The 17,460-nt window shown below is 45.5% G+C and overlaps 1 protein-coding gene across 9 annotated transcripts in view; it reads right to left on the bottom strand.

Annotated features, from left to right (window-relative positions):
- Window positions 1-17,460, bottom strand: part of hps3 (HPS3 biogenesis of lysosomal organelles complex 2 subunit 1) — a 119,362-nt gene that overhangs the window by 100,614 nt on the left and 1,288 nt on the right. For 5 of the 9 annotated variants that reach the window (XM_070883693.1, XM_070883691.1, XM_070883698.1 and 2 more), the window contains exons 3-6: window positions 12,767-13,270; window positions 9,584-9,755; window positions 6,089-6,174; window positions 2,532-2,724 (exon numbers count right to left, since the gene is read on the bottom strand). In XM_070883693.1, the coding sequence (XP_070739794.1) occupies window positions 2,532-2,724; window positions 6,089-6,174; window positions 9,584-9,755; window positions 12,767-13,270 (955 nt within the window). The remainder of the gene's footprint in view (window positions 1-2,531; window positions 2,725-6,088; window positions 6,175-9,583; window positions 9,756-12,766; window positions 13,271-17,460) is intronic. The other 4 variants (XM_070883696.1, XM_070883697.1, XM_070883695.1 and 1 more) reach the window with 4 other exon arrangements.

The following is a 17,460-nucleotide window of genomic DNA, read 5'->3' as shown; positions in this document are numbered from 1 at the left end:
GGGCGGTGAGCACCTCGAGTCTCATCGTCGAGAGCATGCAGAAATCAAGCGCAGGCAGCGGAAAGAGCGTGCGGCAAATCTGTCCCACCCATCCCTTCCCTCAACGATTATCTGTCCCACCTGTGACAGGGACTGTGGTTCTCGTATTGGACTGTTCAGCCAGCTAAGGACTCATTCTAAGAGTGGAAGCAAGTCCTCCTCGATTCCGAGGGACTGCCTATGATGATGGTCAAAGAGGTAGGTTTTAAGGAACGTCTTAAAGAAGGACAGAGAGGTAGCGAGGCGGAGAAAAAATCCAGAGCTGAGGACCTTGGCAACAGCCACCAATGGTGGAGCGATTAAAATCGGGGATACTCAAGAGGCAAGAATTGAAGGTGTGCAAATATTTCAGAGGGTTGTAGGGTTGGAGGAGATAACAAAGATAGGGAGGGGCGAGGTCATGGAGGGATTTGAAAACAAGGATGAGAATTTTCAAATCAATGCGTTGTTTAACCCAACCCAACAGCATAATATAAACTAAACTGGCTTACAGTTTATGATACACAACATTTAGAATGTTATTTCTCTGCTTTCAGTGGAAGTGGCTCTAAACCATTACACTAAAGGGGCTGCAATGAATGTTCACTGGATTGATTCCTGGGATGAGTGTGTTGACCTACGGGGAGAGATTGATTAGAATGGGATTACCTCTTCCAGAGGCCCAATGAAACATAGATGCGGAGAGGTTTTCTCCCCTGGCTGGAGAATCTAGAACTAGGGATCATAGGGCTGTATTTTCACCACCATTCTGTGCCGTTTTTTTGGCCTACACTGTTTTTTTGGAGCAGACTAAAATCTGCAAGTTTCGCCAAATTTTATGCGCCATTCTAAAGTAGGTACGTCCGATTTTTATATTCTTCACTGGGGGCGGAACCTGCTGGGTGTGCCATTTCTGGCCAGTTAAGCGAGTTTGGCCAAGTACGATTTTTTTCTAAAATGGCGCAATGCACCCTTCTGAAAAATCTTCCCTACACTTAGGGAAATCGGCGCAGAGAAGAAAAAAATCAGCAGAGAGAAGATGCCATTGTTTTAGTCGAGCTGCAGACATGGTACCGGGGTGTGGGGGGGAGGATGCCTATCGGGCCGGGATAGCAGCGGTGTCAGTTTCAGTTCCCAGCCTCAGCCCTTCAGAACATTCCTCGTTACCCTGGCATCGTCAATTTTTGGCGCCGGTCTTAAGCTCCACCCACAGAGCTTAAATTCAACGTTCCAAATTCAACGTTCATTTCTGTGAAACTTGGAACATTTTTTTGGCACAGTCGAGCCACCAAAAAAAAAAATCGGACCCACCTCTTCAACTGCGCAAAAAATCGCCCATGTGGAAAATTAAGCCCATTGTCTCAGGATAAGGTGTTGAACTGAGATAAGGCTAAATTTCTTCACTCAAAGGGTTGTGAATCTTTGGAATTCTCTACCCTAGAGGGCTGTGAATGCTCAGTCATTGATTATATGCTCGACTGAAATGGATAGATTTTTGGACACTAGTGGAATCAAGGGATATGGGGATTGGGCGGGAAAGAGGAGTTGAGGTCGAAGATCAGCGATGATCTTACTGAATGGCGGAACAGGCTCGAGGGGCCATAAGACCTACTCCTGCTCCTATTTCTTATATTCACTTCTGGATATGTGTACTTGAATACATTGTCCAATTGGCAATTCCAACTGCTTGTAAGCATGTGCATAATTCCATTCACCAACATCCAAATAACAGTTTCATTTTAATGTTGTGAAAGACAACTGATTAAAATTAAGGTGATCTGGTGAACTGTATGCACATTTTTGAAATTTGGCTTCACACTGGGCTGCAGTTGGGAAGTCCAAATAGTGAGAAACTACCCCTTTACCATGTACGATTCTGGTGACTTTGCAGTTTTTGAAATTAAACTGTCAGCCGGGGCTCAGTGGGCAGCACACTCGCCTGAGCCAGAAGGTTGTGGGTTCAAGTCCCACTCCAGAGACTTGGGCACAAAAATCCAGGCGGACGCCCCAATGCAGTGCTGAGGGAGTGCTGCACTGGCTGAGGTGCCGTCTTTCGGATGAGATGTCAAACCGAGGCCCTGTCTGCTCTCTCAGCTGGGAGGTAAAATATCCCATGGCACTATTTCTAAGAAGAGCAGGGGAGTTATCCCCGGTGTCCTGGCCAATATTTATCCCTCAATCAACATCACAAAAAAAATCAGATTATCTGGACATTATCACAGTGCTGTTTGTGGGAGCTTGCTGTGCGCAATTTGGCTGCTGCGTTTCCTACATTACAACAGTGACTATGCATCAAAAGTATTTAATTGGCTGTAAAGGACTTTGGGATGTGAAAGGCACTATATAAATGCAGTCTTTTTTTTCCAATGTATTGCTTGCGTCAATGCAGAGCCAAGAGTCACTGTGCAGCAATACAAACTGTGTGTAGTCTAACAACACTATAAAGAATTGCCTGCGTCCTTGAGCTCCGATGGCAGAACCACAGAATGTTTCTTGTCCAAATTTTGTCGTACCTGGTAATAACGTGCAGGAACTGGGGACTAAGCACTGCTTGCTTGGCCTTTTCTGGGTAATTGTAGATGGAGAGCTGTTGCACCATATTGCCAACTGCGTACAGGTAGCCTACATGTGGCAACGAAAAGAAACAGAAGAGGCTGAGTATCTGCTTCTCCTTTCCCCCAGGATGGCTCTCCGATTCCAAGTCTCCTAGGCCAAAACACAAAAAACAACAGGAGAAGCAGAGTTATTTAGAAAAAAAATATTAATCATGGTTAGAGCCATCTGGTGCAAGAGTTGACTTTTTTTTTGAGCGAGGTTATGAATAGGACATGCAGATGTGGAAACCAACTATTTGTCAAATACAGGTATTTATTATGTGGCAATCTGCAGTAATCATCAGCTAGAGTACTGCATCCAGTTATGGTCACCACATTACAGGAAAGATGTGATTGTGCAGAGGAGATTTCCAAGAATGTTGCCTGGACTGGAGAATTTTGGCTATGAGGAAAGATTGGAGATGCTGAGTCTGTTTTCTTTGGAAAAAGGAGGCGGAGGGGAAACCTGATTGAGGTGTATAAAATTATGAGGGTCCTGGATAGAGTGGATAGGAAGGACCTGTTTCCCTTGGCAGGGAGGTCACAACCAGGGGGCATAGATTTGAAGTGATTGGGGGGAGGTTCAGAGGAGATAGGAGGGGAAATTTCTTCACCCAGAGTGTAGTGGGGGTCTGGAACTCACTGCCTGAAAGGGTGGTAGAGGCAGAAATACTCATCACATTTAAAAAGTACTGGATGTGCACTTAAAGTGCCGTAACCTACAGGGCTACGGACCAAGAGCTCGAAAGTGGGATTAGGTTGGATAGCTCTTGGTCGGCTGGCGTGGACACGATGGGCCGAAATGGCCTCCTTCCGTGCTGTAAATTTCTATGATTCTATGAAATCCACCGGCAACACTTCAAACGTTACTGGTGGATCTCCCATCGCAGAGCTCACGGTAAATTGGATGGTGCACAGCTGGACAGGAGGGTTATAGCAGAACATATTATTCTGCTGTGAAGATACGGTGGTGTTTAAATGGCTGGTATCTTTCAGACCACAAAGCTTAATTGCTGGGAATAAGTATATCCGGAAGTGAATTAGGAGGTGTCTTCGGTTTCTTTAATGCGCAAGATTTAAAAGACGCTACTTGTTCATTGGTTATGTTCCCTTTCAGGTCTGTCGTGATCTGTTACATAGGGTTATATTACACAGGATTTGCTGTTTTTCGAGTCAGGTGAAAGTGTGGTATAGACTGCGTGCCGGATGGAAAATTTTATATATACACAATAGAGAAAAACAAACTATTGGCTACCCCATGGCATTACTCATTGACAAAAATATATAATTTATGCATCTTCCCCTCTATCTCTTCATGTAAATGATTCCCTGACAATTCCTCCTCTAAATCTTTGTAATAAATGTGAAAAATGCTGGCAATGTCATCATCAGGTTAATGTACTTTGGGTGTAGCCCCCTCGTCAGATCGAAGCGTCACCTCTAATGTTAACGCACTTTCACTCCAAGATGTTGGTGGATTGTTTGCAATTTTTAGTACTGCTTTATTTCAAACTTTCAGCATTTGTAGTTTTTCTTTTAAAGCCTCTTTTCCTGTCTCTTGTTGTCACCTCTATAAATCGGTCACTGAATCCTCCTCACTCGCTCTTCCGTTTTCTGTAACTTGGTCATTTCATGTTTTCTTTATTTCCCTCTTTCTCCTCCGCTCTCATGTTTGCTGTGCAGTTTGTGTCTCTTTCGTATCAGTTTGAGTATATTTTTTATGTCTTTCTCACATCAAAACCTCTACCTACCCATAGTGCAAATTAAAAAGTGCAAAAAAACATCTTAAAATTATGTACAGCATATGTTGCACACGTATTTCATTATTCCGCTGATTTTATAAATGGCTGTTCAATTTGCTTTTTTTCCCCCTCTATTTTCTTTGAAATCAGCTTCTTTTAATTTCACTTTGTATAAATTGCTGGGCCCTGGCTATGTGGCTAGACGAGAAACATGTTTTAGATTGGGTCTGGGAGACTAGGTAGGATGCAAAGGCCAGGACCTCAGATCGTGGTTGTGTTCGGAAAGAAGGGAGTTTGGGTTCATCACAGGCGATCCCTCGAACGAGGATGACTTGCTTCCACAAGAGTTCACAGATGTTTCAATGAAGGCCCCGATATTCCAGTCCTGAACTCCAATTGAGGGAGTGGAAGATGCCTGTGCATGGAGTTTTTTAACGTGTGGTGGCCGTTGGACACCAGCCACCACACGGGCTTGTCAGAGCTAGGTCTTGGTCCAGTGGCAATGAATCAGGATGACTGGAGACCTGCTCTGCTGCACGGACCTAGTGCACACACATATCGCAGTGTGGGCAGGCCCGTGCTGCCCCTGGGCCCTCGGCTCTTCTGGGCCCCGTACCCTCATTCACCGCACCTTCGCCCATGATGTTCCAGGGCCTGGCGCTCCAGCTCTATTTATAGCCCCGACCTGCAGTGGTGTTCTCACACAGGTCAGGGCAGCCCACGATGTTCCAAGGCCCGACCTTCCAGCTCTATGTTTGGGTTAGAGAGATGTAGAGTAGGTCAGAGCCTGGCTTCACTTGGGACTGGGGAGAGCTGTTATGTCTTTTGATGCTCTGATAATGACTCCACGAGGCAATGTGTTGTACTTGAACTGTAGTGACCTTAGTCCATTTAATGTAACTCCAGAGTGAGGATTACACCTGGTGGCCTGCCTTTTATACTTAGGCAAGGCACACCTGTACAGGTAAGCTGCAAGTCTCCCACTGCAGTGCCCTCTGGTGGCACACCTTAGTGACCATACAGCTGGTGTACAAGTTTCCCATAGTAGTGACCTGTGGTGGTATCACATGTAATAGTACAAGCAGTAAACATGTCTGGATATATGACATGAAGGAAGAGACTGAGCGTGCAAGGACCTGGCTATACTGGAGGGAGGGAGGAGCAAGTGCGACAGTGGAAGAAAGCTAAATACAATGATAAAATAGAAAGCTAAATGAAAGTAAATAAAATTGGGGAGATGGGGTTGAAAATAATCGGAAATATGGGCAGAAAGTAAAAATGCAGAGGAATCAGGCTTCTGAAAGAGATTCTGAGGCACCGATTGGCTCATGCTGTTCAGTAATTAGCATGGACTAATGAGCAAGTTGGCGAGATCTCTAAAATACTATTCAGTGATACCAAAAAAAATTTTTTTTTACATACACCAACATTAAAAATAATCTGGGCAATAGGTCCCAAAACAAGTTTGCCCGCCACTTCTTCCTCGTTTCCCTTCCCCTTTTGCCTCTCTCTCTCCCGCCCTATCACACACACACACCAACTTGGCTCAGTTGACGGTATTCTCACCCTGGAGTGAGAAGGCTGTGGATTCAAGCCTCACCCAGAGTGTGAGCACAGAATCTAGGCTGAAGCTCCCGAGGTAAAGTGCAACATAAAACCTGGCTGATGCCCAAAGATAATCAAGTAAAATTCAGGCCACATAATCCAAGGCTGGTGTGCTATAGGTCACAGTACCTGTAGAGTACATCGGGAGTAACTGCAGGGAATGGAGAGAGGTCTCCTCAACTGAGTAAACGTGGGAGAGATCTGGAGCAAAACGCCTTGGGATAGAAAAACATCAAAATTACAATTTATCTTTCAAAATTATAGACGTTCAGCATTTAAAAAAAACATTTTAAATCAGAAGGGGAGAATAAATTGGAGGGAACATTGTTGCCAGGATATTGTGTTGCTTTGCCTAGTGACTGGATTACACTACATGGAAAGACACGCTGGGAATAGGTCACTTTGTCTCAGGCCCTTGAAGCAAGTGAGTTAGTGAGCTAGAGCACGGAGAATATTTTGGGAGGGAGGCTTGGGGCAAGAGAATAAAAGAGAGAAAGAACGACGTGCATTTATATAGCGCCTTTCACAACACAACTATCACTAGGGGGGTAGTGCTGGACAGGCTAATGGTACTCAAGGTAGACAAGTCCCCTGGTCCTGATGAAATGCATCCCAGGGTATTAAAAGAGATGGCGGAAGTTATAGCAGATGCATTCATTATAATCTACCAAAATTCTCTGGACTCTGGGGAGGTACCAGCGGATTGGAAAGTAGCTAATGTAACACCTCTGTTTAAAAAAGGGGGCAGACAAAAGGCAGGTAACTATAGGCTGGTTAGTTTAACATCTGTAGTGGGGAAAATGCTTGAAACTATCATTAAGGAAGAAATAGCGGGACATCTAGATAGGAATAGTGCGATCAAGGAGACACAGCATGGATTCATGAAGGGGAAATCATGTTTAACTAATTTACTGGAATTCTTTGAGGATATAATGAGCATGGTGCATAGAGGTGTACCGATCGATGTGGTGTATTTAAATTTCCAAAAGGCATTAGATACGGTGCCACACAAAAGGTTACTGCAGAAGATAAAGGTACGCGGAGTCAGAGGAAATGCATTAGCATGGATAGAGAATTGGCTGGCTAACAGAAAGCAGAGAGTCGGAATAAATGGGTCCTTTTCGGGTTGGAAATCGGTGGTTAGTGGTGTGCCACAGAGATCGGTGCTGGGACCACAACTGTTTACAATATACATAGATGACCTGGAAGAGGGGACAGAGTGTTGTGTAACAAAATTTGCAGATGACACAAAGATTAGTGGGAAAGCGGGTTGTGTAGAGGACACAGAGAGGCTGCAAAGAGATTTAGATAGGTTAAGCGAATGGGCTAAGGTTTGGCAGATGGAATACAATGTCGGAAAATGTGAGGTCATCCACCTTGGAAAAAAAACAGTAAAAGGGAATATTATTTGAATGGGGAGAAATTACAACATGCTGCGGTGCAGAGGGACCCCTGAATCCCAAAAAGTTAGTTTGCAGGTGCAGCAGGTAATCAGGAAGGCGAATGGAATGTTGGCCTTCATTGCGAGAGGGATGGAGTATAAAAGCAGGGAGGTCCTGCTGCAACTGTATAGGGTATTGGTGAGGCCGCACCTGGAGTACTGCGTGCAGTTTTGGTCACCTTACTTAAGGAAGGGTATACTAGCTTTGGAGGGGGTACAGAGACGATTCACTAGGCTGATTCCGGAGATGAGGGGGTTACCTTATGATGATAAAATGAGTAGACTGGGTCTTTACTCGTTGGAGTTCAGAAGGATGAGGGGTGATCTTATAGAAACATTTAAAATAATGAAAGGGATAGACAAGATAGAGGCAGAGAGGTTGTTTCCACTGGTCGGGGAGACTAGAACTAGGGGGCACAGCTTCAAAATACAGGGGAGCCAATTTAAAACCGAGTTGAGAAGGAATTTCTTCTCCCAGAGGGTTGTGAATCTGTGGAATTCTCTACCCAAGGAAGCAGTTGAGGCTAGCTCATTGAATGTATTCAAATCACAGATAGATAGATTTTTAACCACTAAGGGAATTAAGGGTTATGGGGAACGGGCGGGTAAGTGGTGCTGAGTCCACGGCCAGATCAGCCATGATCTTGTTGAATGGCGGAGCTGGCTCGAGGGGCTAGATGGCCTACTCCTGTTCCTAATTCTTATGTTCTTATGTTTTGGTCTCCTAACTTGAGGAAGGACATTCTTGCTATTGAGGGAGTGCAGCGAAGGTTCATCAGACTGATTCCCGGGATGGCGGGATTGATATATCAAGAAAAACTGGATCAACTGGGCTTGTATTCACTGGAGTTCAGAAGAATGAGAGGGGATCTCATAGAAACGTTTAAAATTCTGACGGGTTTAGAGAGGTTAGATGCAGGAAGAATGTTCCCAATGTTGGGGAAGTCCAGAACCAGGGGCTCACAGTCTAAGGATAAGGGGTAAGCCATTTAGGACCGAGATGAGGAGAAACTTCTTCACCCAGAGAGTGGTGAACCTGTGGAAATCTCTACCACAGAAAGTTGTTGAGGCCAATTCACTAAATATATTCAAGAAGGAGTTAGATGTAGTCCTTACTACTAGGGGGATCAAGGGGTATGGCGAGAAAGCAGGAATGGGGTACTGAAGTTGCATGTTCAGCCATGAACTCATTGAATGGCGGTGCAGGCTCGAAGGGCCTACTCCTGCACCTATTTTCTATGTCTATGTCTAGGATGTTCCAAAGCACCACTGTCCCATGCTGTTATAGTACATACTGGTTAGATTTCCAGTGGCAGGGCCATAGAGAAACACTGTCTCTTTGGCCTCACCACCAGGATAGAGTGCATGCCACAGGTGTGAATAACCAAGACTGACTATTTAAGTTAAAGTACACATTATGGCAAACTTGGCTTGCATAATGAAGTTTAAACCCGACAGGCAAAGACAATTTAAGAGCAAAGAGTATTTATGACAACAACCTGTATTTGTATAGTGCCTTTAGCACAGTAAAATGCTCTAAGGCGCTTCACATAGGTGTTATCAAACAAAATTAGGACAGGTGATGAAAAGCTTGGTCAAAGAGATAGGTTTTAAGGTGCGTCATAAAGGAGAAAGTGGAAAAGGGAGGGAATTCCAGAGCTTAGGGCCCTAGGTAGCTGAAGGCACGGCCACAAATAGTGGAGCGATTAAAATCGGGGATGTTCAAGAGGCCAGAATTGGAGGAGCGCAGAGATCGTGAAGGGTTGTAGGACTGGAGGAGATTACAGAGATAGGGAGGACTGACGTCATGGAGGGACTTGAAAACAAGAATGAGAAATTACTTTTTTAGAAAATCAATACGTAGCCGGACCGGGAGACGGTTACGTTTAGAATAACTCCACAAGACTTACATCTTAAGCTCAAACTGTTGTGATCTTGGTCTCTTTATTGTAACTCCAGAGGAGGCAGCATGGTAGACTGCCTTTTATACCTGCTTGCCCAAGGTGTGCAGGTGACCCTTGGGTCTCCCACAGGTGCGCCCCCTGGTGGCAAGTCTTGCACATTGGTAGTGTTTACATACATAACGGAGACAATGTTGGTCAACGAGCAGAGGGGTAAAATAAGTTTTATACACTAGCCTGCAGAGTGACATTTTACAGATCCCAAAAATTGTCCTTCCTCACCTGTAGAGAAGCTGCCGCAGGCACAAGCTATTCTGCATCTCAGTCGTCAAATCCTCCACGCCTGTCCACTCCAAGCTGACCGAGACTCCCGATCCAGACGTGTCTTCACCAAGCAGTTCCAAAGGGCTTTGAAAGAGGACAAATTCATCCTGTCCATAGCTTAGAGTTGCTGCTGAAAGAAAGGCACAGACACAAAGATCAGTTAAAGATGACACTTTAGGACTGCCAAGTGGAGACAGCCTGGGAGCAGACATCCTGTATAGCATTTCTCTTCAGGGAGATCCGGAATCAACAGAGCCCAACATTATGTGGGTCATTTCCAATTTCGACAGGGGCTGAAAACCATCGGTCACCAATCGGCTGCCCAATATACACCCCCATTCCCCCCCCCCCCCAGATGTTCCTTTCAATTGAAAGAAAGAATCGCATTTCTATAGTGCCCTTCATGACCTCAGGATGTCACAAAGCACTTTACTGCCAACAAAGTACTTTTGATCTGTAGTCAATGTTGTAATGTATGAAATGTATGAAGTCGTCCTGGTTAACCCTTGCCACTGGATAAAGGCCTAGCTCTGTCAAGCCCATGTGGTGGCTGGTGTGCAACGGTCACCACACGTTAAAAAAATCCACACATTGGCATCTTCCACCCCCTCAACTGGAGTTCAGGACTGGAACATCGGGTCCTTCATCGAAACACCTGTGAACTCATGGAAGCAAGTAATCCTCGTTTGAGGGACCGCCTATGATGAGGTATGAAACGCAGCAGCCAATTTGTGCACAGCAAGCTCCCACAAACAGCAATATGATAACAGCCAAATAATTTGCTTTAGCGATGTTAATTGAGGTGTAAATATCAGCCAGGTCTTAGAATAGTGTCTTGGGATCTTTTACATCTACCCAAGAGGGCAGACATCATGATTATAGCAAGTGATTTGTTATTGCTAACGGATGGGCATGTTACTGCCCCAGATATTTCTGAATAAAAAAACTGGTTTTCAGGCAGCAAATCCCACTCAATGCAGAGATTCACCATGGACTTTTGCAGTGCACCAGCTCACTTTCCCCAATCATAATGATGTATGAGCGGTGTAATATATATAGCTCCACCTGTGGACTACTGTGGCACTGAAGCCAGTGTTGTGTACAAATAAAGAGGGAACAGGTCACCTGACTAGAGTTCCGGAGTGTTCTGCCAACTTAAGGCTTGTGTGTGTTTGTGAGTTGTACTGAAGATATAACAAGTGAGTAGGGGCTGTTGTGATATTTTTGTTTTATCCACCCAACCCCCAACACATGTTTTTCTCCTTCCCTCCCGCTCACCTGAAGTACTGAGCACCCCTTCATTGGGATTTGGTGCTACCTCCACCGATGCCTTGACCACCATGCCTTTCGACATCTGAGGTCAGGTAGATGGCAGACTTCCTTGACTGTGCTAAAAGGGAGGGTGTTCCAGCTAAAATCGAATTGTTTCCACACCTGATATCCACCCGTATACACTTTGAGCAAGAGTTGGTGAACAACCTGGCCAAATTTCACCTCCCTGCCCTCAGGGCTGCCAAATGTATCACCCCTACCACCGACACAGCTCAGGTCAGTTAGAGAATCCCTACCCTTGAGGACTTGCATTTATAGAGTGCCCATCGTGGCCACAGGTCATCCCTAAGCACTTTACAACCAATTGACGAACGTTTGGGGGCATCCAAAACGGAGGAGGACGCTCCATAGACCCTCACGGTTGACAGTGTCAAAGGCCTTTGTAAGGTCGGAGAAGGTCATGTATAAGGGCTGGCGCTGCTCCCTGCATTTTTCCTGCAGCTGTCGCACTGCAAAGATCATGTCCGTTTTGCCCCGTAGGGGACGAAATTCGCACTGTGACTCCGGGAGGAGCTCCTTGGCCACAGGGAGAAGACGGTTGAGGAGGAGGACTCTAGCGACAACTTTGCTAGTGGCTGATAGCTGGGAGATTCCTCTGTAGTTGCCGCAGTCGGACTTGTCCCCTTTTTTAAAGATGGTCATGATCACTCATCTCTGAGATCTCCCGGCATGCTCTCCTCCCTCCAGAGGAGAGAGATGAGGTCATGTATCCACCCTCCTGTATGGATCAGAGACATGGACCATGTACAGTAGACATCTCAAGTCGCTGGAGAAATACCACCAACGATGCCTCCGCAACATCTTACAAATTCCCTGGGAGGAGAGACGCACCAACATTAGCATCCTCGACCAGGTTAACATCCCCAGCATTGAAGCACTGACCACACTTGATCAGCTCCGCTGGGCAGGCCACATTGTCCGCATGCCAGACACGAGACTCCCAAAGCAAGCGCTCTACTCGGAACTCCTCCATGGCAAACGTGCCAAAGGTGGGCAGAGGAAACGTTACATGGGCACTCTCAAAGCCTCCCTGATAAAGTGCAACATCCCCACCGACACCTGGGAGTCCCTGGCCAAAGACCGCCCTAAGTGGAGGAAGTGCATCCGGGAGGGCTCTGAACGCCTCGAGTCTCATCGTCGAGAGCATGCAGAAACCAGTGGAAAGAGCGTGCAGCAAACCTATTCCACCCTCAACGACTATCTGTCCCACCTGTGACAGGGACTATGGATCTCGTATTGGACTGTTCAGCCACCTATGACTCATCCTAAGAGTGGAAGCAAGTCTTCCTCAATTCCGAGGGACTGCCTATGATGATGATGACAACCAATTAAGTATTTTTTGAAGTGTAGTCACCAATTTGCACACAACAAGCTCCCACAAACAACACTTGTGATAATGACCAAATAATCTGTTTTTGTTATGTTGATTGAGAGATATTGACCAGAGGGGAGGACACTGGGGCGAACTCCCCTGCTCTTCTTCAAAACAGTGCCATGTGATCTTTTACATCCACCCGAGAGGGAAGACGAGGTTTAATGTCTCATCCAAAAGACAGAAACCATCGACAGTGCTGCACTCCCTCAGTCCTGCACTGCAGTGTCAGTCTAGATTATATGCTCAAGTCTCTGGAGTGGGACTTGAAGTCACAATCTTCTGATTCAGGGCATGAGTGCTGCCCACTGAGCCAGGCCGGACACCTGTGTAGAACTCAGTAGCAATGTTATCTTGCGTAGAATTGAATATTCCATAATACTGTAGCAGCACAGGGGTGAAAATAATGTACATGATTTGATCAATTTACTACAAACCTTCCCCTTTGCAAATGTCCTTGGTGACTGGCACTGCTTCCTGGGGGGTCTTTTGCTGACCATTGCTCTCCATTTTTTGGACGTGCTCCAGTTTTAGCACCAGCACTTCCAGGTCGGTTATCATGGCCAAGCAGCCATTACAGAAGGCGACTTCCAGCAGGTTCAAACTGACATGCACGATCAGGAAACGCTCAAAATCCAACACGGGGCTTCCTCCGTCCATCATCTCCTCCTTCAAGCGGAACAACACCACCTTATCATGGCATCCGACCACGAGATCGCCCTTCACAGGACAACAGGAGATGGAGACCGGGGGCTCCGAAAGCGGCACTTCTACAATTTCCATCTGATCCTTGGGTGCTCCTTTAAAGGGTGCCTGCAACACATGCCCCACCATTCGGATACCAACTCGTGATTTCCCCTGGGCTGGGCATTTTCTCCAATTCAAGTAGGCACGGAGGGAAAATACCTTGTTCTTCTCCTCAATTGTAGCAAGATAGTCTCCTGAAAAAAGGTCGGGCCAAACGACAAGTACATCATTTAATTCATGTAACTATATAATTTATTATGCAGTCAAATAAGGTCCACGTGCAATGCCTTTAGATTCAAGTAATGCCATTCATTTCAACTGAATCAATTCGATGAACATAAGAAAATAAAGAACATAAAAAGTAGGAGCAGGAGCAGGCCTTTTGGCCCCTCGAGCCTGCTCCACCATTCAATAAGATCATGGCTGATCTGACCATGGACTCAGCTCCACTTCCCTTCCACTCCCTTTACTCACCTATCACTCAAAAATCTATCTCCGCCTTAAATATATTCAATGTCCCAGCCTCCACAGCTTTCTGGGACAAAGAATTCCACAGATTTACAACCCTCAGAAGAAATTTTTCCTCATCTCAGTTTTAAATGGGCAGCCCCTTATTCTGAGACTATGTCCCCTAGTTTTAGTTTCCCCTAAGAGTGGAAATATCCTCTCTGCATCCACCTCGTCAAGCCCCCTCATTATCTTATAAGTTTCAATAAGATCACCTCTCATTCTTCTGAACTCCAATATGTATAGGCCCAACCTACTCAACCTATCTTCATAAGTCAACCCCCTCATCTCCAGAATCAACCTAGTAAACCTTCTCTGAACAGCCTCCAATGCAAGTATATCCTTCCTTAAATACGGAGACCAAAACTGTACGTAGTACTCCAGGTGTGGCCTCACCAATACCCTGTACAGTTGCAGCAGGACTTCTCTGCTTTTATACTCTATCCCCCTTGCAATAAAGGCCAACATTCCATTTGCCTTCCTGATTACTTGCTGTACCTCCATTCTAACTTTTTGTGTTTCATGCACAAGGACACCAGGTTCCTCTGTACTGCAGCACTTTGCAATTTCTCTCCATTTAAATTATAATGTGCTTTTCTATTATTTCTGCCAAAGTGGATAACATCACATTTTCCCACATTATACTCCATCTGCCAAATATTTTCTCACTCACTTAGCCTGTCTATATCCCTTTGCAGATTATTTGTGTCCTACTCACAATTTGCTTTCCCACCCATCTGTGTATCATCAGCAAACTTGGCTACATTACACTGGGTCCCTTCATTCAAGTCATTAATATAGATTGTAAATAGTTGAGGACCCAGCACTGATCCCTGCGGCACCCCATTAGTCACTGTTTGCCAACCGGAAAATGACCCATTTATCCCGACTCTCTGTTTTCTGTTAGTTAGCCAATCCTCTATCCATGCTAATATATTACCCCCAATCCCGTGAGCTTTTATCTTGTGCAGTAACCTCTTATGTGGCACCTTATCGAATGCCTTCTGGAAATCCAAATACACCACATCCACTGGTTCCCCCCATCCACCCTGCTCATTACATCCTCAAAGAATTCCAGCAAATTTAACAAACATGATTTCCCTTTCATAAAACCATGCTGACTCTGCTTGACTGAATTATGCTTTTCCAAATGTCCCGCTACTGCTTCCTTAATAATGGACTCTAGCATTTTCCCAATGACAGATGTTAGGCTAACTGGTCTATAGTTTCCTGCTTTTTGTCTGCCTCCTTTTTTTAAACAAGGGCGTTACATTTGCCGTTTTCCAATCCGCTGGGACCGTCCCAGAATCCAGGGAATTTTGGTAGATTACAACCAATGCATCCAATATCTCTGCAGCCACTTCTTTTAAGACCCCAGGATGTAAGCCATTACGTCCAGGGGACTTGTCTGCCTATAGTCCCATTATTTTACCAAGTACTACTTCATTAGTGACAGTGATTGTATTAAGTTCCTCCTCCCCTATAGCCCCTTGATTATCCACTCTTCTACCGTGAAGACAGATACAAAATATTTGATCAATGTCTCTGACATTTCCCTGTTCTCCATTATTAATTCCCCAGTCTCATCCTCTCGGTGACCAACATTTACTTTAGCCACTCTTTTCCTTTTTTTTCCTGTAGAAACGCTTACTATCTGTTTTTATATTTGGTGCTAGTTTACTTTCATAATCTATCTTCCCTCTCTATCATTTTTTTAGTCGTACTTTGCTGGCTTTTAAAAATCTCCCAATCCTCTGGTCTCCCACTAGTCTTGGCCACATTGTATGCCCTTGTTTTCAATTTGATACCGTCCCTCAGTTAGCCACAGATGGTTATCCCTTCTCTTACAGCCTTTGCGTCTCATTGGGATATATTTTTGTTGCGAGTTATGAAATATCTCCTTAAATGTCTGCCACTGCTCATCAACCGTCCCACACTTTAGCCTATTTCCCCAGTCCACTTTAGCCAACTCTGCCCTCATACCTTTGTAGTCTCCTTTAATTAAGCTGAGGGCCCTGGTTTGAGAATTAACTTTCTCACCATCCAGCTGAATTTGAAATTCAACCATGTTATGGTCACTCATTCCTAGAGGATCCTTTACTAAGAGATCATTTATTAATCCTGCCTCATTACACAGTACCAGATCTAAGATAGCCTGCTCTCTGGTTGGTTCCGCAACATACTGTTCAAGGAAACTATCCCGGATACACTCTATGAACTCCTCCTCAAGGTTATCCTGGCCAATTTGCTTTGTCCAATCAATATGAAGGTTAAAATCGCTCATGATTAATGCCGTTCCTTTATTACAAGCCTCCATTATTTCTTAATTTATACTCCGTCCAACAGTATAGCTACTGTTAGGGGGCCTATAGACTATGCCCACCAGTGACTTTTTCTCATTATTATTCCTTATCTCCACCCAATCTGATTCAACATCTTGATCTTCTGAGCCAATATCTTTTCTCACTACCGCGCTGATCTCATCCTATATTAGCAGTTCTACCCCACCTCTTTTTCCTTTGTCTGTCCTTCCAAATTGTTAAATACCCCTGAATATTTAGTTCCTAGTCCTGGTTACCTTGCAACCACGTCTCTGTAACGACTATCAGATCATACCCATTTGTATTTATTTGTGGCGTCAACTCATCTATTTTGTTACGAATGCTAAGTGCATTTAGACAAAGCTTTCAAATTTGTTTTTTTTTTAAACCATTTTTCTTGTTTGTTTCCTCTGTCCTTCAAATTCACTTTCTACATTTTTGCTTTCTAATTCCAGCTTTGCTCCTTCCCTACTGATTCTATTTTCAGGTTCCCATCCCCCCTGCCAAGCTAGTTTAAACCTTGCCCAACAGCACTAGAAACCACCCCCCCCCCCCCCCCCCCCCAACCACGAAGATATTGGTCCCGGCTCTGTTGTGGTGCAACCCATCCGGCTGGTACAGGTCCCACCTCCCCCAGAAACGGTCCCAATGCCTCGGGGAAACTAAAGCCCTCCCTCCTGCACCATCTCTCCAGCCACACATTCATCTGATCTATCCTTGTATTACTGTACTCACTAGCTCGTGGCACCGGGAGTAATCCGGAGAGTACTACCTTTGAGGTCCTGCTTTTTAATCTCTCTCCGAGCTCCCTAAACTCTGCCTGCAGGACCTCATCCCTCTTTCTACCTTATGGACCACCACCTCTGGCTGTTCACCCCCTCCCCCCAGAATGCCCTGCAGCCATTCAGTGACATCTTTGATCCTGGCACCAGGGAGGCAACATACCATCCTGGAGTCATATCTGCAACCGCAGAAATGCCTGTCTGTTCCCCTTGACTATTGACTACCACTATAGCTCTTCCATTCTTCTTCCTCCCTTCTGTGCAGCTGAGCCACCCGTGGTGCTGTGGACTTAGCTCTGGTTGCACTCCCCCATAGGCACCATCGCTCCCACCGGTACTCAGAAGAGAAGACCGGTTGGAGAGTGAGATGGATTCAGGGGACTCCTGCACTACCTGCCTAGTCCTCCTCTACTGTTCAGCTGTCACCCAAACCCTACCTGCCTGCCCACTCTTAAGCTGCGGGGTGACCACGTGTAGAAACATGCTATCATAGAAACATAGAAAATAGGTGCAGGAATAGGCCCTTCGAGCCTGCACCACCATTCAATATGATCATGGCTGATCATTCATCTCAGTATCCATGTAGCTCTCAGTCTCGCGGATGCACCGCAGTGACTTCAGCTGCCGCTCAAGCCCCAAAACGCGGAGCTCGAGTTGGTGCAGCTGGAAACACCTCCTGCATACGCGAGCGTCACGGCTGCATGAAGCGTCCAGGAGTACTGCGTGCAGTTTTGGTCACCTTACTTAAGGAAGGATATACTAGCCTTGGAGGGG

Source organism: Pristiophorus japonicus, chromosome 6 (genome assembly GCF_044704955.1).
Source record: "Pristiophorus japonicus isolate sPriJap1 chromosome 6, sPriJap1.hap1, whole genome shotgun sequence".
NCBI lineage: Eukaryota > Metazoa > Chordata > Chondrichthyes > Pristiophoridae > Pristiophorus > Pristiophorus japonicus.
This window is presented reverse-complemented; position numbering and strand designations above follow the sequence as displayed.